This window comes from Microcebus murinus, chromosome 6 (assembly GCF_040939455.1).
Source record: "Microcebus murinus isolate Inina chromosome 6, M.murinus_Inina_mat1.0, whole genome shotgun sequence".
NCBI classification, from domain to species: Eukaryota; Metazoa; Chordata; class Mammalia; order Primates; family Cheirogaleidae; genus Microcebus; species Microcebus murinus.
The window spans coordinates 42,294,659-42,320,789 of NC_134109.1; the positions used below are offsets into that span (position 1 = coordinate 42,294,659).

The 26,131-nt window shown below is 34.3% G+C and overlaps 1 protein-coding gene across 1 annotated transcript in view; it reads right to left on the reverse strand.

Annotated features, from left to right (window-relative positions):
* The window catches only part of TMEM260 (transmembrane protein 260), a 56,490-nt gene that overhangs the window by 20,577 nt on the left and 9,782 nt on the right, over positions 1-26,131 (reverse strand). The window contains exons 4-8 of the mRNA XM_012785605.3: positions 11,938-12,115; positions 10,178-10,291; positions 6,931-7,110; positions 4,973-5,013; positions 918-1,001 (exon numbers count right to left, since the gene is read on the reverse strand). Coding sequence (XP_012641059.2) covers positions 918-1,001; positions 4,973-5,013; positions 6,931-7,110; positions 10,178-10,291; positions 11,938-12,115 — 597 coding nt within the window. The remainder of the gene's footprint in view (positions 1-917; positions 1,002-4,972; positions 5,014-6,930; positions 7,111-10,177; positions 10,292-11,937; positions 12,116-26,131) is intronic.

Genomic DNA, 26,131 nt, shown 5'->3' on the forward strand with positions numbered 1-26,131 from the left:
CAAGTTATTAATCTTGTTAAATTTAAGAAGTAATCAAACATGCAAAATAAAAATATTTTCATGCTTGAAATAATAAAGATTTAAAAAATGGCAAATCTCAACATTTGTATGAATGCAGTAGTATGACAATGTATGTTAGTATAATCTTTCAGAAAAGTTAATTTGATAATATTTATATCAAGAGTCTTAAAAATAATCATAATCATTGACTCAGTTATTTGACATGTAGGCATAAATCTTTAAGCAATAACCAGAAGTGCAAAGAAGAATTCATAAAAATGATTTAGTACTACTTATAATAGTAGAAAAAGTGGAAGCAATCTAAAGATTCTTAAGTAGAAGAACATTTAAATTCATTCTCCTGTGGCTACAGGTTAGACTATTATATACACATTTAAATGATTTTTAAGTATTTTTATGGTATGGGAAAATCCTCACAATATAATGTTTATTGAGCAAACAAAACTGTAGATGCATGTACAAATATCCATTTACATAAAAATACATACATTCAACACACCAGATAGTAAATGAATAAAAAAGTTATGGAGTCTGTAGTTTTTAGGCCTTCTTTTATCATCAGAGGAATTTTAATAATTGCTTCTTTTTCAAATCAATAATAATAATCAGTTAATGGGCACAGAAAGAGATCAAACCTGAAGTTTAGGACATCAAATGATTGATTACTTAGACTGTTAATATACTGCTCAGTCTTTTTGAAATCACTGATTTATAATCAGAAAAGAAAAGCTAGTAAGAAAGCAATATATAAAATTTGTCCTAATAGAAGTAGTTAGGAGAGTCATTTATTTGGGGTATAAAATAATACCAACAATATTCTACAATGACATACCGAAAACATTAATTCAGTTCATGAACATGGGAAAAATAGCATGAAAAGAAATTCTATTACTCACTTTCTTGCTAAACATATATTTGCCCAAATTGCGAGGGCTTGGATGTTGAATGAGAGTTCGGTCCTCATATTTGTTACTTGAGAACTGCAAAAAAACAACCTAACTTATTGTCGGCAGAAAACAAATTAGGTTAATTCCAAATAAAATATTCTTTGTAGAATACATTTGATTACAACTGTAAAGGCTAGGGTCAGATTTCAAAATCGTTTTTTCTTCTTTTAAATTTGGGAGAAAAAGTACCATAGAAAGAGGTATAGTTCTAAGATGTCTTCCAATTGTAACGTTTAGTTACCAACTTACACAATTTGGGATAAGATCAGAACAAATAATTCTTCTGTATTTTTTGTTTTGTTTTGTTTTGTCTTTTGCAGACAGAGTCTTGCTCTGTGACCTGGGCTGGAGTGTGGTGGCGTCAGCCTAGCTCACAGCAACCTCAAACCCTTGGGCTCAAGCGATCCTCCTGCCTCAGCCTCCCGAGTAGCTGGGACTACAGGTGCATGCACCACATCTAACTAAATTTTCTGTTTTTTTGTAGAGATGGGATTTCACTCTTGCTCAGGCTGGTCTCCAACTCTTGGCTTCAAGCAATTCTGCCACCTCAGTCTCCCAAAGTGCTAGGATTATAGGCATGAGCCGCCCTGCCTGGCCTCTTCTGTATTTTTGATATAGGTATGCTATATAGAATATCCCTGACTGGTTTGATAAGAAGTTGTTTGAAATGAGTTTTTTAACTTTCTTCTGTTGGCAGTGTAGACATGGCCTCCAGTGATTTAGCAAATCAAAACAAAATTCCAATAGCTTTTTGGACATCCAATCATGAAGGAAACAAAGCCTAATAGAGGTGATCTCCAACCATTCCTTTTTTGGGTAATCTTCTTTAAAAGGCTTCCTTGTTTTCTATATTATTTGGTTTGAAAAACATTTAAGCAATTTCAGAGAAATGTATTCTTTTTTTCCTTATGATTAAACTAAATTCTTCCATTAACTAATAAGCCTTTTCAGAGGTTATCTGAGTTCTAAAATAGCTTCTGCTCTAGTAGTCTCTGATTTTTAAAATAGAAACAATTCTCTACACTATCTCAAAGAACTTTCTTCTCCCTACTGGCAATTTTACTGGAGAAAATGTGATGCCCTAATTATGGAAACCATACAATGTGTATTTTACTAATGGAGACTCATCTACTATGAGCAGATATCCTTACTTATTTTCAAATACACTTGAAAAATTGATTCCAGCATGAGGCCCATTTCAAACCATTCTTCAAAAGGAATGAAGTCAGTCTCAAAATTAATTCTTCAAAATCTGTTGCTTAAATGTAAGCTCCAAAAGATGGTCACTGCCTAAGGTTAGATTCAATAATTTCCTTGTACAGGATTGCAATTTGGAGATATGCATGGGGAAAGAATTTAATTTGCTTGACTGGAAAAGGGTAGATGATTAGGTTCCATCATTTTGAAGGATTTTCTCGTAAGTTAATTATGAGTTGCCTTTTTCAACACTTCTGTCCACCTGAAACAATTAAAGACTAGAAATTCTCCCTCAGAGGATTATGCCTCCATTCTACATGATGATTTGGTTTGAACAAATAGCATGGGTGTGAGTGGTCATCACTTTTGTCAAGCCTTTTTTTCTGGGTATACGACCTACTATTATTTTAATGTAAAGGAAGCCTTTAAGTCTCACAATAGATGACTTTTATGTGCAAACTAATAAAAGTTAAATGTATGGATTACTCTTGAGAGTTCTTTGGAGTCTGTGTGGGATTTGTTAAGGCAATATATTTGTTAATGTTATAACAACCTCTGGAAGGTAGGTAGAAAACAGCAGGCAGTGAGTCTTTCTGCATTGAGTAAAGCAGAATAAAATGAAAGCTCAGAGATGTTGAAAAGGCTGTCTTTATCTTTTAAAGGAAACTAAGCTTCTTGCTACCTTCTCCCCCCTAAAAAAGAAAAAGGAGTCACAAAAGTCTCATACATAAAAATAATTATTTTAAATCAATTGTGAGAACCATCAAAAGTTTATGTAAAAATAATTAATGTCAGGGAAATATTTTCAAGATGTAAGGTAAAGTGAAAAGCAGCAGGCTAATAAAACAATATGTATAGTATGATCCTATTTTTTAAAGCAAAAATATAAAAAAGTGGAAAGATACAGACAAAAATGTCAACAGATTAATAATTGTGATTTTCTGTTATATGTTGGAATTATAGGTAATTTTAATTTTCTTTTTTTTTTTTTTTGAGACAGAGTCTCGCTCTTATTGCCTAGGCTAGAGTGAGTGCCATGGCGTCAGCCTAGCTCACAGCAACCTCAATCTCCTGGCTCAAGCAATCCTTCTGCCTCAGCCTCCCAAGTAGCTGGGACTACAGGCATGCGCCACCATGCCCGGCTAATTTATATATATATATATATATATATATATATATATATATATATATATTAGTTAGCCAATTAATTTCTTTCTATTTATAGTAGAGACGGGGTCTCGCTCTTGCTCAGGCTGGTTTCGAACTCCTGACCTCGAGCAATCCGCCCGCCTCGGCCTCCCAGAGAGCTATAATTTTCTTATTTTTACTTACTTGTATTTTCTAAATTTTCTCTAACGGTTATGTACTTCTTTTTGGAATAGGAAACAAAACTTGTTTAAAAAGAAAAGAAGAAAGGATGGGTCGAAGGAAGCAAATAAGTAAGTAAACAAGAAAGAAATTATAAGAACCCATGAACTGCCTTACACAAAAGGTTGAAATATTCTCCCCATAGTTTTTTAAAATAGCCCCAAGAGTTACAAATTAGTCATTAGTTAGGAGATCCCTTTAGTGTTAAGGACACCTTTTCTTCCAAAATTTTATATTGAGAATATTATAATTAGTATGGGTATTTTTCAAGTTGGTATGAATATTTTTCAAGTTGTCTTAATCTGTGAAGATTTTAAAGCAAATATTAACTCATTTTTCAAAGAATCCTATTGGATAATATAGATCAAAATATATTTGCTTTAAGCTGGCTCTAATAAGGTTGGATGTTAAAAAGATGTAAGTCAAAAATAGAGCTCAGACAAGGACAGCCTAAAGAAAGTCATAGGAGACATTAAAGACATTAAGCTCTGAAGAATTAAAAACCAAAATAACAAGACAGTAATTGTTCAAATTGTGCTAAATACAATGTTACAAAATGTCTCCAAAAGAAGGACAATAAAAAACAAGAACAAAGAACAAATCATTTATAAAGCAACATTACATTGGGTAATTTTGAAGCTAATTGAAAGTTGAAACATTACAGTTTTATAAATGCTCTATGTAGTCTAATATTCTCATTAACTGTTGTATTTTTTCTTTTTAATTTTTTTATCTTATTTCTTTTTAATTTTTTTTTTTCTGCTTGGTTAGAGATGGGGTCTCACTCTTGCTCAGGCCGATCTCAAACACCTAAGCTCAAGTTATCCTCCCACCTTGGCCTCCCAGAGTGCTAGGATTACAGGCGTGAGCCACCATGCCCAGTCATTCACTGTTATATTTATTGCTCACTTTAAGCTTTATCTTATTAAAGGAAATGCTAGAATATTTCATAGTATGGTTGGCTCTCTGTAGCCATGGGTTCTGCCTCCATGGAGTAAACCAACTTTGGATCAGAAATACTCAGGAAAAAAAACTGCATCTATACTAAACATATGAAGGCTTTTTTTCTTGTCATTATTACCTAAACAATATATTATAACAACTATTTACACAGCATTTACATTGTATTAGGTTTTATAAGTAATCTAGAGATAACTGAAAGTATATAGGAGGGATGTGTGTAGGCTATATACTTATACTACCCCATTTTATATCAGAGATTTGAGAATCTGTATCTCCAGATTTTGGTATCCCTGGGAGGTCCTGGAACCAATTCCCCACAAATATTGAGGGACAACCGTATATACAAACAATTGTTAACTGTAGAGGTGAAAACTACTTCTCAGACATACTTCACAAAGAGATGAACTCAGAAATCCCTAAAAATTTTAAAGGAATAGAGAGTTCATTTAAAAATAGTTTAAATATTTCATACTCACAGCAACATTTTAGACATACTTGATCCTATTTCAGATTTGGCCTAAACAAAAAAGAGAAAAGTTTATTTGCACAAGCATTAAACTGAAGCTTTATTAGCCTACCATATTTTAATGATCTGATTTAAAAGATATAAATTTTAAATGTACAATGCAACAACTCTCTTCATTCAAAGTCTTTACTTCAGAGCATTATTGAATTTTTAAAAAGAAGTCACCGTTGGCCGGGCGCGGTGGCTCACGCCTATAATCCTAGCACTCTGGGAGGCTGAGACGGGCGGATTGTTCGAGGTCAGGCGTTCGAAACCAGCCTGAGCAAGAGCGAGACCCGTCTCTACTATAAATAGAAAGAAATTAATTGGCCAACTAAAATATATAGAAAAAAAAATTAGCCGGGCGTGGTGGCACATGCCTGTAGTCCCAGCTACTCGGGAGGCTGAGGCAGCAGGATTGCTTGAGCCCAGGAGTTTGAGGTTGCTGTGAGCTAGGCTGATGCCACGGCACTCACTCTAGCCTGGGCAACAAAGCGAGACTCTGTCTCAAAAAAAAAAAAAAAGAAGTCACCGTAAACTAACTTGGACATCATTTAGGAAAAATTTTAGAAATAATAGTTGGCTAAAAATCAGTTAAACTATTCCAGTATGAATAATTAACACATTAATGAATTAATAGTCTTTTTACATTTCTGTTATAGACTCTCTTTAAGCTCTTCAGACACTCTGATTAAAGTTCATTACAACCTGATAGTCTATAATTTCATAATTCTGTGTGATTTATACAAATTTCAAATCTGAAATGGCCCTCAGAAAATATTTTTATGAAATAACCAATATAAGTAAAGCAAAATATGAATTTAAAGTGTCAAACTCCTAAGTCAAAATAATTATAATTATCCTTTTATTAATCTATTTTATTATGAAATAACAGCTATATGTAAAAAATATATATGGTGTATATTTAAGGGATAAAAGAGTTTTTAAAAAATCTACAGACCTACCATTCATTTAAAAAATAAAACCTCATCAATAACATTTCACCAAGCCCTCATAGGCCTCTTCTTCCTTATCCCCCAGTGGTAACTACTACCTTGAATTTGGTGTTAATTATTCCCCTTTTTATAAATATATTGTTTTGCTACTTTTGTATGTGCCCTTGAACAATAGATTGTTTAGTTTTTGCATGGTTTAGAATTCTGTATAAATAGTATCATATACCATGTACTCTTCTGAGACTTGCCTTCTTAAGTAGAACACAAAAAACACAAACCATGAAAGAATAACTTGATATAACATCTATAATAAAATAAAAAATCTTCTGTTTATCCTTTCATTTTTCAGATAACCTTTAATGCAACTACATTTAATATATATCTTAGGGAAAGTAAGGCCTTTTGAATCTCTTTAGGGCACACTGTTTCCATTAGTGAACTCAAATTATGAAGCATTTACAGATTTCTGAAACTAAATACTAACATGAACACTGCTCATCAAATATATATATGTATATATATGTACACACATACACACACACACATATATATATAAAAAAAGTGATTTTGTTAAGGTAAATTTAAAAATTTGATTTTTTTCCCCCTTTAATCTTTTCCAAATATTTTTCTTCACAACTTAAGTGCCCACAGTGGTACTCAGTGCTAACAGGACTGAAATGCTTCAACTGCAGATATGGCAGACTCTTTTTAATGCTTGCTTTCCTGAAAAGTATATTTAGGATATACAACAGTAGGATGGATGTCAAGTCAAGGGATTCTAATTTTTTTCTATTATGTCAAAGGCCACATTTCAAAAGAGAAAGTCAGTTACATAAATAACTGAAATGAAAATTCTATCCATTGTCATTAACAAATACTAATTGTTTTTGTTTTTGTTTTCCCATCAAGGCCCAGGCAGAGCACTGAAGTTTTGCCACTTATTTCCTAAGAAGGGATTTAAACATAAATTTACCAGGCTGAATGTTCCATATTCTTCCCTGAGAAAATGCGTCAAAAATCCTAGCAGTGTTGTCTGGTCTCCCCAGGTCCACCGGGCTTGGTTGAGGTAGGATGAGATAGGAAGGTAGACATAAGGCAGCAAACCAGCAGAGAAGTACAGACCCAACCTCAGCAGAAAGCCCAGGGAGAGTTCCTGCAGCAGAGCACATTGGGTTGTAGAACAATGTTTATTTTAGTCGATTCATCCTGGAACTTCAAGAATACATCAAGGAAAACATCAAATGTGTTTACTCAGAGCTGATCTCTCAATTTATATTAAGTCACCACAGAATACTATGTTAAACCTTCTGATTACTGTGGATTACTAGAAAATTGCATCCGCCTGAACTCCTTTGCATGGCAGGTGAAATCTGAGTGAAGCAAATAATATTAGCAAAGACTCACGAGTATCATGTTTATTATATCTCTTACATTTAAAACCATGTCATGACATGCAGCATCGCATAGCTGAGATAACCCAGTAGGAAGTGATTAAGTGTTGTTTGGCTGATTTTGAATATGCCTGAAATACTATTCTAACACCAATTCACTTCATCATCATCATCAGGATGTTACTTTATTATGATTATACATTGACAATATAAGTCTTTCAACAAGAGTTCTGGACATTTCATAGACATGTTTGGCACAAATGAAGCTAGCTTTTACATAACCTCTAAGCTCATCCAAATGCTTTTTCCCCTCAATTTACATATAGGATAGAGTACTAAGGGAAATTTGTTGTTATATGTAACAATGTTGCCTGATATACCTTATTTGGGGGAATATATTTCTCATCTGTACACTTCTAAAAGAGGACAGTATGTACAAAGTTTTATAAAGACGAAGTCCAAAAGAGTATGAATTCTGGTCTATTGAACCAATTCCAGTATTTGAACCAAGATACCAAGTTGCTTTAGTAACTTGGAAAGGCATCTCTTATAAATATCGTATTTGCAGATTGCCAGTTTTTTCTTTACGAAAAAGAGAAATCCATATTTCTCTTGAAATGAGGATGAAAATAAGAAGCAAGGTTTGCATTCGCCAGAAGTAGAACAAGCAGCTGATTTATATTAGTATTTTCAAATAAACATCTTAATTGGAAATGAAGTGTTTTATTATAGTACTGATTTCATTTGAGATTTCCATAGCAGTAATGAGATGCATAAAAAATGATGGCATGAAAAGAGTATAAGAAATAACTAATCTAACAATATGCCTTTGCTATTCTTAAAAGTGATTTTAAAGAAAGTAAATGTTTATTTTGGCAGTTCCTGTATATTATGAAGGTGAATTTAGAATGGTAAGATGAACTTGCTGCAGAATTTTCTTTTTGTGTGAAAAATAAACAGGGAGACAGCTATTACTGAGAGTTGGGAGTGGTTCTTAGTCCTAGCTGCACATTAGAATCACCTGGGGCAGCTTTTAAAAAATAGTGATGTCTGGGCCTCACCCCAGATCAATTCTATCAGAATTATTTTGGGGTGGATCACATCCCCAAATAATCACACATACATATACATACATACTTACTATATAGGTGTGTACATATATATGTACCAATGCGTACATACACACACAAATACACAGTTTTGTAATGCTTCCCAGATAATTTAAGTGCACAGGCAGGGCTGAAACCACCTCATGCAGGACTTCCTGCTCTGCCTCAAATCCAACCATCCTGCCACTTCATTGTCAGACCTTATTTTCTAGCCTCGGCTATTTAAATAATGGAAATGAAGGTCTGTTGAAGAGCCACAGTTCTCAAAATCTCATCATTCACTGGTAGCTCACCTCAGCACAGGGCAAACAAGCCCCTTAGTTCAGGCTCCCAAACTGTCAACTGAGTCCTGCATGCTTTATAGAAAGTATATGGTTTTCCTTTTAGTCAACGAACATGAAATATGTGCTTTTTAGGTCTTTTTGAGAGAATGCACCTGTCTGATGTCTGTTCAGGTCTGAAGCCTGGCAAAGATGACCAATACTAGAGTGGGACATGGTGTCCATCTACCCCCATCTGTGCATCCATTGGTTCACAAGACAAATATTTGGGCCTCCCCAGGGTTATATTCCATAGAAAAGTTTCACTGAGTTATAGTTCATATCTCCATTTTTAAATCAAGCGTTTATATAATAAAAGACCATATAAAGAACTTTCTGTATACTCTATAAAATCAGTGTTAAAGACACTGCTTGTTTTATATCCCTTACATAAGGACTTACATGACTGACTTCACAGAATTCAGTTCCAAGGAAAAGTTGCTCTTTCCAGTCAACTGTTATATTTCCCTTTTTATTTACTTTTTAATCACATAATAAGAATTTTATAATCTTTATGTTATCCTTTTTGCTTTGCTGTTAAGAAGCTCAGAACCAAAATGTGTTCAAGTACAGTAAATACGGTTATCTAAAAGCTTGGGTATAATTATGACCCTATTTCTATATACTAATTTTATTTGCTTTGTATGTTTTCTATTATAATTTAATTATATAATTAACAAATAATAAAATGGCAAATAAAGCTGAGTTTGTTCACAAACAATAAATAAAGTAAAATGACTCCAGCACTGGCTTTGTATACAGACTATTTTAACCTCTGGGTACCTATATCTCCCAATGCCTAATGAAGCAATTTTCCTATGTTGCTTTTTCCTGCCATTTTAATTAACAATCATGTTTTCTTTCAGAGAAAGAAGAAATGAAAATAAATCATTTTTGATTCTAGGGACATAGATTCTGAGAAAATAGGAGTGCTATGTAGCAGAGATTTTATTATTTAGCTCATAATAGCAGGGATGTTGGCTGCTGTGTTGAGAGCTAAGTCTCCAGCACCTGGAGCAGGCCTATGGCACAGAGCAGGGACTCGACAAAGCGCTGAATGAATGGAGTGTTACCAGCGCACCACTCTGTGTCTTAGAATGTATAGTAAAACAATTAAGGAAATTCCATGTTGTTGCTTTAAGTCCTTTCAGCCTATTTTCATCGAGGTGCTATTCAGAATCATGAAACTATGAAACAGGCCAGATGCCACTGCAATCAATACTGCATAATTTTTGTAAATCCTATTTTTTTCAGTCAATATTGGTAGGGCCCAAGGTTATTTATGCTCTCCATGAAACCCAAGAAAAATTAAACCTTCATGTTTTCTGATGATACAAATGTCATATAAGATCTAAGTAAAATATTATGAATTTTAATTTTTGCAAAATTCACAAACCTACCTTCTCTTTTAAAAGTCGAACGAGAATCCAAGGTATTATGCACAAAATATAGAGCACTATTGTGTGCTGATTACATAAGCTAAGGCCACAGCAGAAAGCACCAATTTTAGCTATCTGAAAATAAATAAAAGAAAAAAATCTAAGTTAAAAATTCACCAGTACTCTAAGTAAATACAAAATGCCAATTTTTATATTAAAACCAAGCATTTGTATTATAGATCAGGTTAAAATCAACCCCTCAGATGCAATTAATTATATACTTTTAACAGTCACTAATATTTATCACCATTATTTTTGTTAATATTTTTGACATCAAGTAATTGCAGTTTGAACTTAAATAATTGTCTTCAAACTGACTTTTAGAAAGTCCTGTATGATGACTAGATAAGTTCTAACAATAATAGGGTATTACATAATTCTTATTCAAGTAAAATCTATAACTGAAGTTCAGTAATTGTTTTACTTTTTCTCCTATTAAATAAATGAAATATAGCACCTTTTATCAATTAGAACCCTGGTTATTTCACAGTGGTGTTTTTATTTTTTTTTTTTAACATGTGTTAGTTTTATAATTGACAAAGAGTATCTCTTTCAACAAACTCTAGTCAAGTTCCTCTGAACTGTCTCTACAACTAGGCCCTGACTTTTGGGTTTCCATGTTTATCTCTGCATTGTCCAGTTTTAGCAAGAATCCTACTAAGTCAGTTTTGCCAGAACCTTCCACCCTCAACATGTGATCACACTCGATATCTGATCAGGTTGCTCATCCTCCTGGGTGATGGGTTCCCTGGGTGATGTCTGATCTCTCTGGTCTGCCTTCAGCAAGGATCCAGTTCAGTTGGTTACCCAGAATTTCCCTTTACCCCTGATGTTTCCTCTCAATGATTTCCTACCCACTGACCCACATCCTGATCTTTGGCTATAAATTCTCACTCTTCCGTGTTATATTTAAAGTTGATCCCGACCTCTCTCCCCTAGTACAAAACCCTACTGCAGTAGCCCCTATACCTCAACTGGAATCAAGTCTGCCTTACCACTCTTTAACAAATGTATTGAAGAATTCTTCTTTAACATAAACAGAAATTTTTTAAGCAAAAAAAAAAAAAAAAGATCTTTAATAGCATCACAGATCTATTTATGGGAATCATAGATAAACCATGATGTTCTTTTGTTTCTATTCTTTAATGACACAAGGCTGCCTATACTAAGCTGTTTTAGCATCTTTCAATGTACAGACTGTAAGCTCTTAGAAGATAGGATTCTTTCACATTTCAAATTATTCTGACAATAATGTCTGCCTTAAAATTCACTGTAATCTCTTCTGAACTACTTCATATCTACATTTGATCCTCTCGTTTTAGTTAAAAAAATTACAAATTTGACTTTTTTTTGGCAACTAGGGAGTGAGTCAGTATATCATAATTTAAGGGGGGTCAGTCTAGAGCTTGGCACCTTATGATAACACACACACAACAAAAGCCTATCTTTCCCATGCAACACAAAGGAATTTCATAATCCCCTTAATCTCCAAAAAACTTCTGAACTCCGAGGGCAAAAAAAAGTTTTTATGTTTTATAAGGGCTATCATGGTTCCATCCACAAGAAAAAAACTGAGAACATTTTCTCTCGCAACACGCCTAGATTACCTTGACAGTAATCAGCATAGACAAACAGTATTTAAGCGAAAGTTAAAAAGAAATACAGCATCTGTCTAAAAATTAAAACAAATAAACGATTTCACTTTGATCAAAATAGGTTACCTTTGATCTCTCCTTTGCAGATGCCGCCTCCTCAAAATGTACAGTAAGAGCCATAAGCAGCCCCACAAACAGATTGTTTAAGCTAAAAACCTCTGCTGCAATGGACCACTGCCATGTTAGACGAGAAAATGAAAACACCCCCGCAGCAAGGATTCCTCCAGCATATGAGCCAGAAAGCCTGCAAACACAGATAACATGAAATCTTCTTTCCCAACAAAAAGAACTAACTTTATTTTCCTTTTTATGAACTGTACCAGCAGAAATTATGATAGTCACCCAGCACTATCCCAACACATTATATGGCTAATACATTACTTCGTGTAATGATTTCTTTCAACGGATTTTAATTAGGAAGTTCATATGTTAACCTATTAACAAACAAATAAACAGACCTATGGATAGAACGAGGGTTAGTCTTCAGATGTAACCGCTAGGATTCAAGCCAGTTCAGAAAACCTGAAAAGGTAGTAGCTACAGAGATAACAAACCTACGTCATTCTCTTGCTGTATCTGTGAAGAAGGATGGTCTGAATAAGATCTAAATATGTTTAATTGTAACAATGAGTTAAATGGCAAAATATTTCTTCAGGAAAACTCACTCTCACTTGGGCTGGAATATGCAGGTCTGGATTCCTTCTACTCTTATCTCTCAATGTATCGCAAAGAATGTCTTTGTCACATACTTGGTGATTTTAAGTTCTTGTTCAGCAAAGTTCTTAGTTTGTGATGGCTTTTTCCTTAGACAAAGTTGAAGTTAAAAATAATAGTTTTTTTTTTTTTTTTTTTTTTTTTTGAGACAGAGTCTCGCTTTGTTGCCCAGGCTAGAGTGAGTGCCGTGGCGTCAGCCTAGCTCACAGCAACCTCAATCTCCTGGCTCAAGCAATCCTCCTGCCTCAGCCTCCCAAGTAGCTGGGACTACAGGCATTCGCCACCATGCCCGGCTAATTTTTTTTTGTATATATTAGTTGGCCAATTAATTTCTTTCTATTTATAGTAGAGACGGGGTCTCGCTCTTGCTCAGGCTGGTTTCGAACTCCTGACCTTGAGCAATCCGCCCGCCTCGGCCTCCCAGAGAGCTAGGATTACAGGCGTGAGCCACCGCGCCCGGCCAATAATAGTTTTTTTAAATGAGGGAGATGGGAATGTGAAGTTCAATAACACCAAAAGAATCAAATGCTACACTTATAAACAAATTTCTCACCACCCACCAAATACCAACAAGAGCCATATATTTTAAATCAATCAGGAATCTGGATCTCAATTCAGAGATCTGATTTGAGATTGGTAGTGTGGTTGAATATACTAGAGCATATTAAGCCAAAACCACTTTCCATTTCACTATAAATCTAAAAATATGAAAATTAAAGCTATTACCAAATATCTATTTCTAACAGAAAATTCAGCAAGCAGTACTATATCTAGTGATTATGACCTTCTATAGTCCCAAGTCATTGATTTTCAACTATATTATTTTGTATAAAAAGTTATGGAGTATTTCTATGGCTTTTAATCGACCATTATAGGAAAAAGCAATTAAATAAAAATTTTGATATCATCAAACCTGTTTTTCCTTTGAGTTTCTATTTGCAATTTATTTCTGTTTTCTGTCCCTTATAAAAATCAGAAATTTCCTATTTCTCTCAGTTTCCCATTCTCCCAGTAATCCAGATTTCAAACACTAACATCATTTCTTCCTTCCAAATTCCTTTCCTATCTATTCATTCCTTTTGATTTATATTCCTACTGCCTTAGACCCAATTCTTTTAACAGTTTTCTAACTTGTCTTCTGTTTTTCAATCTATTCTGCAATATCACATCATATCAAATTTCCTAAAACATACTCTTTATGACTACACAGCCCCCAAAACATAAGGACTCTTCATTGCCTATAGGATAAAGTCTAAATCAGTCAGCCTGGAATACATACTTCCAATAAACTGGATCCTACCCATCCACTAATTGCCAACATTATTATCACCGCTGAACAGTCAGGCTCATCAAAATTTCCTAATAAGACATGCTGATTCCTAGCACTCTACCTTTGCTTATTCTGTACCCATGAGTTGAATATTCTCCCTGCTTCTATTTATTCAAATCCTACTTTCTTCTCAAGCCCTAGGTTTCTAGCTCATCTCTATACATCTACAGCATTTATCTGCTTCTACCAATTTTTTTGATGTTGTTTTTGAAATGTGAATTGGAGTTAAACTTCATTTATATTAGAAGCATCTAGCCCTAAGCACACAGAGGAAACTTAGGGAATAAGAGAACAACTGAAGTGTTTCTAATGTTTTTAAAGGAACTTCTATGTCTTATCTGCCAATATTATTTTGGAAAGTCAGCATAAGATACAAGATTCCTTCCTCCACTTAAAACATAAATTAGCATCCTTGGAGAAATGGCTTATTCCAGAGCTGGGGTAGCTGGGGTAGCTAAAGCACAAAATTAGTCTGAAACATCTTGTCCCAGAAAGTAAAGAAATGCTCAAAGGGCGACGGGGACATGACAGAAGGACATGGGAGCCAGCAGAAAGGGGCTCCCACTGGCCAAATCGGGGATAACTTGAACATCAAAATAATTATCATAATAGCTTGTAACTCATTGAATAAATAAGAATCCATGAACCTACAGTGATATAAATAGGGGAGAAGGAATGCATTTGCCTTTCCATAGAAAGTCAACTAGTAATTGCAGAAGAAATGATGGAATTAGAAATCACCTTTGGGCAAGTATCTTAACAACAATCAATGAATACCAAAACTAGAGGGTAAAATTTTGGAGTAACAGAATATGTACATAGTCCTGAGGTATCTCCCTATAAATAGATTAATTACAAAGGGAAAAATGGTAACTTTACAGTGGTGAGAACTGGCAGACACAATGTCAGCCACGTGACCAAAGATAACAGTAGCAGTAAGGGGACAAACCAACACCGTGTGCTTCCCGGTCTATTCCAGTGAGAAGGAAACAGCATTATTTCTGTGATGTTCCTGCCGGAAATGTTACCCAAAGCCAAGCAGAAGAAAGTCCTGCTATAAATAAATCCTCAATAAGAAAACTCAAGATTTACTTATCTACAATGATTTTTAACACATGTTATTACACTCAGGAACATATCCTAAAGTGTTTGAACTATTGACATTAATTATTGGAATTATCAACTATGTTAACTGTCTTTTCAAATATTTCATAAGGTTTTAAAAATTGAAGAGTAATGTAAAATTATTGACTTCAGGGATAAAATTTATCCAGTCACTTTAGATTATTAAACATAGGCAATTTGCATTTTATTGAAGACTAATCCCACATCAGCAAGGTCTAAAATCTGAATTTTCTCTCCCCATCTCCCCACAAGGTCAGGATGGCTTTATAATGAATAATCCATATACTCTTTTACCTGATTTTCCTTGGTATCAGAGAAATAATTTGTAAGACTGCAGAGTAAAGTTATAGAAGATAAGGTGGCTGATGATAAAACCATTAATGGCAATCAAACCTATAATTTCAACCTTTCAGCATCAAATGAACTTGCTCAAAAATCAAACTAAGTCTATAGCAATTTGCATTGTAGTCCTAATGTAAATTGCACACAAAAGCGTAGTGGATCTTTTAATTTGTTTGTTTCCCAACAGCAGTGGAAAAGGACCTGATTTCTCCTAGTGAGCTCCTGTCATCTGGCTTTTTAGTTCTACCCATCCTAGTGGGTATGAAGTGGTATCTCATTAAGGTTTTCATTTGCATTTTTCTAATGGCTAATGATGCTGAGCATCTTTTTCTATGTTTATTGGCCATTGGTATAACTTCCTTGGAGAATATTTATTTAGGTCCTTTGCCCATTTCTTACATTGGGTTATTTGTCTTTTTATTATTAAATTGTAGAGTTCTCCCAATTTCCTTTTACTATGTTTCTTTTCTGCTAACTACAGCCAGAGTCAACTGCTTGCAACCAAGAACCCTGACTAAAATATACTGTCTTCCCTCTTTCATATAATTTCTATTATGTTTTCAAGGGAAACTGTGTGAGAAAATTCTGAAGATGAAAGGTGATGCTCTCTTAGTCTTGTGGGATCCAGAAGAGAGGGAGCATGCCCCTAAGAGCAGAAAGTTATGTGTGCATCCATACATAGGACATGGGAAGGGACGTAGAATGGGAAGGGTTTTGGATGCCCAATTGCTTTACTATTCATGGTTGTCATAGAAGAATCTATGTAGGCTAAGCCCATATGAATTTCTTTCATTTCAACAGTTTTTTCCAAGTCAAACTCTGAAATCTCCTTAAAATGCACATATTTCAACACACTGCCTTTAGAAGTTTGCTTTATGCTAAGATTCAGAATCAGTCAACAACTACTGGCCGTGTAACATATAAAAACGAGTGGATTAAGAAAAGTAGAGATAATTTGAAACATCTGTTGTAGAAAACCTCTGCAAACTCAGGAGAGACACACACAGGCTTTGTGGGTAGCAATAAATGCTCAGGTGAGGCTGGAGACTACAGAGGCTGCAGCGATAAAGGGACAGCATCAGTCTGCACGGCCACGCAAAGGTTTGCAGCAGCCTGCGGTAGGCCACGAGAAGCTAGATGGAGCCAGCCTTAAGGGCTTTACTAGGTGAGAGGGACAGAAGGACAAGAGGGAAAGTTTTAAAGTAATGGGCCATGAAGCCTAGACTAGATAGAGAAGGAAGTGAAGCCAGCAGGGGGCTGATGGAGGCGGTAAGGAGGATGAGCAAAGGGTTGTAGGTCTCAATTCCACAAAGGACAGCAGGAGGCATCAAGGAAATGAGTGAAATGAAAGCTAAAGTCATGCCAGGGAGTGAACAGTAGGCTGGGGAAGGGAACATTAAATTGTGTGAGAATGGAACAGGCCAGTTAAGCAAGATTGAACTCTATTGTTAAAAGCAGTCCATGATGGAAGAGAGTTTAATACAGCTGTTGTCAAAAATTGTAAAACTTTCATTAAAACTAAGGATTTGTCCTGAAAGCCAGGCAGTGGTTGGTACACCATGCATTAATAATAAGTCTGCAGGCTGAGTGCAATGTACAAGTACAGGTGTGTGGCCCAGTGCCACAACTTCACACACACGCATGCTAACAAGATGTGAGCAAGCTGAGTCTGTGATTTGTGCTGACCTGTAAAAGGATGATGTCAGCAGTGGTAAGAATGATGATATCCTAAACACCTTGGAGGGCTTCAATTCATTCACTGATTCTGTAGGAAAGCAGTCTCATTATATTGCTCAAGTCATGCTTCCTGCACATTATCTGAGCATGCTTCATTTTCACCTTAGTGAGACAGAGATCCGTGACTACAAAGCAAGCTGACACCAAGGATGATTTCGTGATGGCAAGTTTCAGGGTCAGGACTTAGCTCAGTATCTCACACTGTCCACACCTGCAGCCTCTACCCCCTGGTCTCTAGCACTCTACTGAAGTTGCTCTCACTGAGGTCCCCAAGGACAACAGGCTCTCTGGACCTCTCTGCTGTGTTGCTCTACTGAGTTGATGCATGGGACCCCATATCCCCCTGGTTTCCTTATGTGGCTCTGGATCTGTCTCCTGTTTTTCCATTAACTCCTTTAAAGCTAGTTATTTCCTAAGATTTCATTTTCTTCATTCTCAGGCAATTGCTCTTTTCACTCTACATTCTCTGCCTGGGTGGCTCTGTCTATCACCATGATGAGTTCAATTGCCAACTACAAACTGAAAAAAACAAATCTGTCCCCAGCACTGCCCTCTCCTTTACTTTCAGACTTACATATCTCCAACTGACTACAGGACACTCCTGTGCCACTCCAACTCTGGAGGTCCCCTAGAACCTCAAGGTCAACATATGTAAAACTGATTTTGCATCCTCTTTCCTAAAAATGAAATACAGGATTGCTGCTCCTATATTCCCTATCTTAGTAATTTTCATTACCTACCTAGTTATCTAAGAGACCTGGGAGTCATTATCAAAGCTCCCTCTCCCTTTTGCTCCCTGTCCAACATAGCACATCCTGCCAATTTTACTTCATAATTATTTTTCATCCTCCTCTCTATTCATTCCACCACTGCCCTCTCTCAGCTATTATCACCGCCTCAGGCTTAAGTCAATCCAACAACATCATAAGCTGTCTGCCTCCCATCCTATGCCTACCATTGCCACCACAGCAAGGGGTCCAAAACATACCTGATCTCACACTTTTCTGTATCCAACCCTTCAATGGCTCCCTTGAAACATAAACCATAATATAAGCTACTCATCATCACAGATGAGACCTTTCATGATCTGTTCTCAGCCCACCTGTAGCTTCATTTCTTAACATAACTCATCTCAAACTTCGTTTCAGAAACATGAAATGACTTGTAAGTCCCTGTACTTACAAGCTGTTTCTTCATCTCTGGGTTTCTTTGCAAATGAGGTTCTCTATACAGGCTGCATATCCCTTATCTGAAATGCTTGGAACCAGAAGTGTTTTGGATTTGGATTTTTTTCAGATTTTGGAATATTTCCAGAATACATACCAGTTGAGCTTCCCTAATCCAAAAATCTGAAATCCAATATGCTCCAGTGAGCTTTTCCTTTGGGCATCATGTCAGCACTCAAAAAGTTTTAGATTTTGGAGCATTTTGGATATTGGATATTTAGATTAGGGATGCTCAACCTACATCTGTAACACTGTTTTGCCTTTACTTGGCTAACTCCCATTTATTGTTTACAACTCACTATAGCCACCACCTTTTCCAAGAATTTCTCCCTAAAGTACTTTCGCTAACACTAGGGTAGCTGCCCTCTCTCTAGGTTCTCATTAAATTAAATGTATTGAATGGGTACTCAATGGATAGGTTTTTCTATATTTCTTTAAAAAAAAATTGACCCTGAAGAATATGAATTTTTAACTGTAACCTAATCAAAATCAGATTTCAAGAACTTAAAACTCTCTGTATAAGGTATTACAAAAGCCAAAAGGATTATTTTTGGACAATTGATACCACTGGATAACATGTTAGCATATCAGTATATTCTCAAACTTAAAAGTATATCTCATTATATATATATATATATCTGTGTGTGTGTATGTCCCTAGAAAAGCTATTTGACTTTTTGAAAATTAAAGGTTTCCCATATATATATTATTTTAGACAACCTCTTTCTTTAGTTTTTAATGCTATACAAAAAGCAAGGTTTTTTTAATTACCTCAACCCAAGTCCAACTATTTTCAAATAATGCCTTATAAAATTACTTATGCCATTATTTAGGAAAAAAAATTTTTTTTCAGCTGCACAAAATTAAGACAAAAGATGTTTTGGTGTTGGAGTAAACTTCGTTTCTTTTAAAAACCATGCCCTTCACTGTTGCTGTCCTTTCCTGTTATGAAAACAGTGTCCTGGTAACAAATGAAATTAAGTGAAAAATTAAAGGATTCGTTTTGAATTTGCTACATTGATTTTTTTCTTTAATAAAATGATTTACATATGGCTATATCTTCCAGAAACTAAGGAATAATCATTTCAGCATTTCAAATGTTTATCCTTTTAGCAAGAGAACAGAAATAAAAATTTACTTAAAAGCACTTTTAATTTTAATATTTCTTGATTTATCCCTTGTGTATAAAATAAACATTTCAAAGAGAATAATAAATATAGAAGGTTCTCAGTTATTCATATCACCTTTCGCACATGGATGTGTAAAGAAAGTTCCTTAATTTTCTCAAATTTTTGTGAAGTTTCAAACAAAATTCCTCAAAGTTTCCATCTTATGTTTTATTGAGCCAAACATCAATGAACCTCTATATCAATAAGCCACTGCATACTGGAGATAGAAAAAAACTTTAAATGTGTGGAAGACTTTCCTACGTGATGCTGCAAAAATCATAATGATGAATATATCTGAAGGCAAATCTAGTCTTAAACTTGTTAAGCAACAGATGTAATGAGAAGCACTTTTATCATCTGTTTATTATGAGTTTAAAAGAAAGGTATTTTCCTACGAGTCTACAGGATTCCTAGAGCCTCCAATTAATCCATTGCCCTTTTAGATCGCTGGGGCCTTATTATCTGACGAGCCCGGCCAGTTACCATCCCTATTAATGAAGGGTTGTCCTGTAAGTGAGCGATCAGACAAGTTAGTTATAATCTCTTTTTGGGAATAACGCCAACAGGAGACATACTATATAAATTATTTTTTCCCTGAAAAGGCTACAATATATATTTAAAAATTTTTAGCAGAGTTATATAAGTAGAGTGAAACCTTATTCATAAATCTTACTGCATACAACATTGTTAAATGAATTGGTGGTCCAAATTTCTGGCTAAATAATCTTTCTTTTAAAAACAAATGGAAAGAATGTCCAATCTGATATTAATTAAACATGAGTTTTAAATGAAATTGTTGATCTGAGCTCTCAAAACAAGCTATCCCATATCATCTTTGAAGTCTAATGTGCAGATGAACTGTAGATACAGGTATGCCCAAAATAAGATAAAGCAATTATCACCTACCCATGGACTAAGTCTGATGATTTTTTAAAAAATAAAATGACATAATTAAAAACACCATTGTGTTTTCACTTGGCAATCCAGGAGCCCTACTTTCAATTTTCATTTTATTCTTTCGAACAAATACGCTTAAGTAATAATCTTTTAAAAAAGCAACTAAGGAGTTAATATGCTAAAGTGGAATCTTAATATTAGCTCATTAAAATTAAAAGACACACATTTTTCTACTGAACTTGATTAAATTACTTCAATCAAACTAAAAGCAAATAAGAAAAAGAAGAGAATTTGAATGAGGTTGTGAATAAAATGAGAACTCTTTTCACCGGAACTCACTAATACATTGCAAATAGTCTAAACTATTTTCCATATTAACTTAAGACTGCTTTATGATGCATCAGACATAATATGAGGAAAAAATGTTTTCCTTCCAATCTAATTCTCACAGAGTCTCACATAGCAAGATCAAAGGAGGTATTGCTTCAAATGAATACATGTTTTTAGAATTTAATCTGACTTACAGAAAGATAAAATCTTACAAGGCCATATGAAGAAAAGACTTCAAACACTATTACTATGATATTAATAATTTTAATAACACAATCATTGCATTGTAAAAGATAGTCACATGTCAATATCAATAGTAAAAATGAAGCTTTTATATCATTAGAAGGGTCTACTTAATTTTAAGGTCTCACAATGATGCAGGAAAGCACTGATACAGATGATTCAAAATATCCAATCTAAAAGTCACTGAAATATGTTTTATCTTATATGAATAATTTTATATTTTAAACACAAAATATATTTTGCAGTATATTTTCAGTAAATAAAATCTTCCTGATTGCTTTTTACTTGGGTTAACTAACACTAAAATCATGTAGTTCACATTTCAGGAGAGCACAGCATTTAATCATGAAGAAAGATATACCAAGAGTATGATAGATAGTATGGGAAGAGTGGTCAAGTGTTTAAAATTTCACCCAGACAATGCAAATGACAGAAATTCTCCACTGGGGTAAGGAAGATGTAATACTATTAAGAGCATCCTACCAAAAGTAAGCATCAGAATCCTCTGGTTAAAACATAACTGCCTTCTCTCTTGGTCCACAAAATTCATGAGACCTAGATAAGATTCCTAAGAAAGGTACTGATTGTGTAATAGTTTTCTTATATGGAATACTATTCATCTGTTGACACAATGGATAAATCAGGAGGTTACAATTTACACCATTGACACAGGTTTGCTATTGATGATAAGGTATATTTTTCTTTCCACTACACGGTATTTGATTTTCATGTGTAGTCACATGTTTGTCTAACCCTCAATCAAAAGGCAAATAACAGAAACCTGAAATTCTTTCCGAACACACATTTGACATGCCTCATAAAATCCATGAATGCATTTGTCTTCAGTGTTACTTGCATGCAAAGAACCCAACATGGAGAGTACACTATCCTATGTCTATACCAATACTTCCTCCTTGAAGTAAATGGAATTTGAGCAGGGAGGCCAAAATGTGGGATCTGAGCATTACTGTTTAATAAATTACTATTAGTGTCAATTCATACTGATGACTAAAACAGTGTGATGGATTGCAGGGAAGAAGTATGGTAAAGCAGGACACAATCAACAGCAAATCTATCACCCTTATCCTTCCATGTTCTTTCTGGGCCTTGTTCATAAAAATTATATACATGTTCCCTTCTGGCTCATTCACATAATCAACACTATATATTTATCTCTCCAGTCTACCTGGAGAATGGTCAAACTAGGAAGCTAAGCTACTGAAAACCTAAGTACTGCTAAGCCTCTTTCTTTTGGTGGCAGTTCATTCAACACTCTTTCAATAAACATATAAGGGGCATCTACTATGTGCCAGGTACTCTGTGGGAAAATTATAATCAGTGGTCATTTAGAGAGCAGTAAAATATAAATCTTTTCATTTTCAAGTTTAGACCTAATGAATGTATTAAACATTTAGGACATCATATATTAAAGGTATATCTCTGAGACCACCATCACTGAACCTAAACAAATCAGAACATTTCCATCTTTAATGAATTTGTGAATAAGCCCTTTTCCCCAAATTTTATAAAAATTTACTTTCACTCCAGATAAAATCCTACCAAGGTGAGTTCTATTTCATGAGATTCAATCAAAAGGAGAACTGTTTATCCTGAATTTCCAGCTACATAAATGTTAACCACCAGTACTCTAAAAGGAAAAGTACAAAGTATTATTCCTGATTTAAAACAACTAAATAAAATTGGGAAAAAAATTTAAAAGCCTTAAAAAATAATTTAAAAAAAAGCACAACTGAAACAGAGGGAATAAGATTATGAATAGCTTCCATAAATAAAATATAATCACAATTTCTATTAGAATTAAGAATTATGCATTATTCAAGGTTTAAAACAATTCATTTTATTATGCTTTATCAACTCATACCTGAATATCTAAAAGAAAGCACTGAATCGAGCATTTTAGGAACCAGCATCATTTACTTAACATTTTACTCATGGTATACCAAATAATTTGCACAATGGGATACAATACCTTCTTGAGGTACAGCCTAGTTTAAAATAACTCTCCAATTACAGATTTCAGTCAATTTTGTTTGAAATGTGTAAAAACACACAAGAAATCAAGATTAGCTTGTTATTCAATCTCGATAGTGTTTTTGCATTCAGTAGCAAGGTCGAAATTGGTTAAAAGTATATTCCAGCATATTATTCTCAAAGGCACTGGCCAAGGCATGTCATCACACTAAGTTCTTTTTAACTGAAAACTTAGAAGATGTTGCATAAGTTTCACAACATTAAGATACTAAAAGTATATGAAGTAAACTTAAAACACCCAAATAACTAAAATCAACAGGATGAGAGTATTAAACTACTTTCATCAGCAACACTAACCAACTTAATAAACAATAGAGATTGGATATTAAGTAGTGTTATACAAAGTTATGAAGTATGTCTTAAATATTTCAATTCATTAAGACTGTTTTCTACTTTTGTGGTTTTGAAAAGCAGCAAATCTACATGAGTTATGATCAATGATTTTATTTGTAATTTTAAGACATATATGCATTTATTATTACAACTGTAATAACTGATGACTAGTTCCAGTGGCAAAATCTCGGCAGGAAACAGATTTAGCAATTTAAATGTTTTATAAGTTTTTGTAATTGAGGAAACTTTTCATAATCTGACATTTGTTAAAACCACTTATTAGAAATTATGCAGCACAGTAGCTGTGGAAATATGAGCTAGCTTCACAATTATAAAGTCAGCCTATGTAGCCCTTTCCTATTGTATATAGTGGCATAAACCCCACGGCGGCCTATCAGCTAACTGGCAGGCAGGGGGCTGCTCTATTCAAAGTGAGAGATACAAGCTGCAGGGCAAAAACCTGGCAGCTCCCATCTGACCCCACAATCCCCTACTGGTGACAGCTCCAAGCTCCATGGCAAATTAGGCCTTCTCATATTACAATTGGAGAAGACAGATTCCATTAGCAGTATCTGAAATTGAGTGGAGAGCTGCACTGTTATCAGACTTGACTCATAAGCACTGCTATTAATCAGAGCTATGATAGCATTTATATATTTCAAGCTATCTGCTGCCGCTGTGATATTCTGCTACAAAGGGTTGATGGGACTTAGGAAAGTGAACAATAGAGCTTTCTGGGAAAAGCAGAGTAAATCAAGAAAGTCTATGACTTCCGCACATTCTGAAGGGATTGTGGTTTACATAAATTTTCTCCCAATTGGAGATTGAGCTCTTCCTCATCTTACACATGGGATTTAGTTGTCACTCAATGGTAACAGCTGTGAAAAGGTGAAGCGGCCCACCGCTCAGAATATTGCCTTCGCTTTTAAAGCAATTAACCCATGAACAGGAGGATACCTGGTGATATCAAAGGGATTAGGCCAGGCAGTGCATTATTAACATTTCCTTGAACTAATTCTAACTCTGACTAGCTGTCAGAAAAGACTCTACAGTCTTAAAAAAGAGTTTTTGCCCTGCTTTTTTTCCCTTCAAAATGAAGCGCTGCTATTTGAGTCTAATATGTCCCTCTACTTATAAGAAAATGCAAATGAACCAAGCTCTTAATATGCTTAAGCAGTCTGAGTCAATGCAATTTTAATACAAGTACGAGAGAAATATATGATCAATTAACCACGGATCAAGACAGATATTCTCCTGAATGGAAATTAATGCTCCAGTACTTTCCATTCTTCTTCAACTACAAAAACTTGGTGACTATTTGTTACTTATGCATAGTTACTTCTGAAATTAGGAAGAGCTTCACATTATTCTCTATGGCAATGATCTAAAATACTCTTTGAGCTGCAAAATCCAAATGTCCCTTAAGCAGGAGATTCTGCATTCTCTAAGGTATGGCATTTTAATTTTCTATTCTTTATTGAATGGAATCTTAACTGAAGCTATAAGAACAGCAGACACAGTGCTCAGAATCAAGTTTTTGCTTTTCAAATGTTTAACCAAATTAATTTTTAGCAGCAACATAATGTTTAGAAATATATAACTTATAAAAATTATAAAGTCCATAAATACTGGCACAAAACAATCTGCCAGAAGATATTTATGTATTATTGAAATTGTTGAAATTGATCATAAGTTCTTCGTAATAAGCAGATGTAGTTTCAATACACCTTTAATTATTATTAATATTCATATATTCTAAGTAACCTACCTGACATTACGAGAACTTATGTCTTACTGCACAATGTTAATGGTGTTAGAAATTCATGTGAGTGCTCAACAAATATTGTTAAATAAATTCTTTTATACTTCCATTTGGCCCATAATAGTTTGAAAAGGATATGCTGACTCTTAAGCCTGTTAAGAATATATTCCCAGTCCTGTAACTACCCAAATAAATGATACAAGATATACCCTCACCTGATATTATAAGCAATTTAAATCTTCCCTGAGGTAAAGAATTTTTGTATAATAGTATCAACATACTCTCTTCTCTTTTAGTGATACCAGAACATATGAAGAGTGAGCATGTAGATGTTTAATGATAAGTGACTTCAATACTCCTTCACTATCCATTTATTTAAAATCTGGTTTGATATGTCCTAGAAAATAATTTTGAAATTCAAGTATTAAACAATGTTATATGGTATTCATATTAGTGATTTACATTACCTATAACTTTTTATTTTTTTTGGCATATTATGGGGGTACAAATTTTAAGGTTTACATTACCTATAACTTTTAAATTTTATATAAATAGGATTTGTGAATTTCAAATAGAATAAGATACTTTAAATATCATACTATTAAATTTAAAAATCATTTACTTCAATGGCCTTAAAAAAGAAAATCCTAGTTCCTATGAATCACTAACTATATTACAGTCTTAAAAACACAGATGTACACATTAATAAAATGAATACTATTTCATATAAATGAAATGTATTAGATTAAACTCCCCTAACATAATGCATGCTTTAAAATACCCCTGAAGGGGACAATACATAAATAAATTACATACAGAAACAATTACCACAATCTTACTATTTTTAATTCAATAAACTAAGTGACACATACAGCTTTCAATGTGTTGTTTTACTCACACACTTTCTACATTAGAGCAAAGCAAATATAAATGAGTTCTTGCCAACCATTAGGAAAGATTGACAAAAAATGCAGTGTTAATGACATCTTACAGCTTTTAA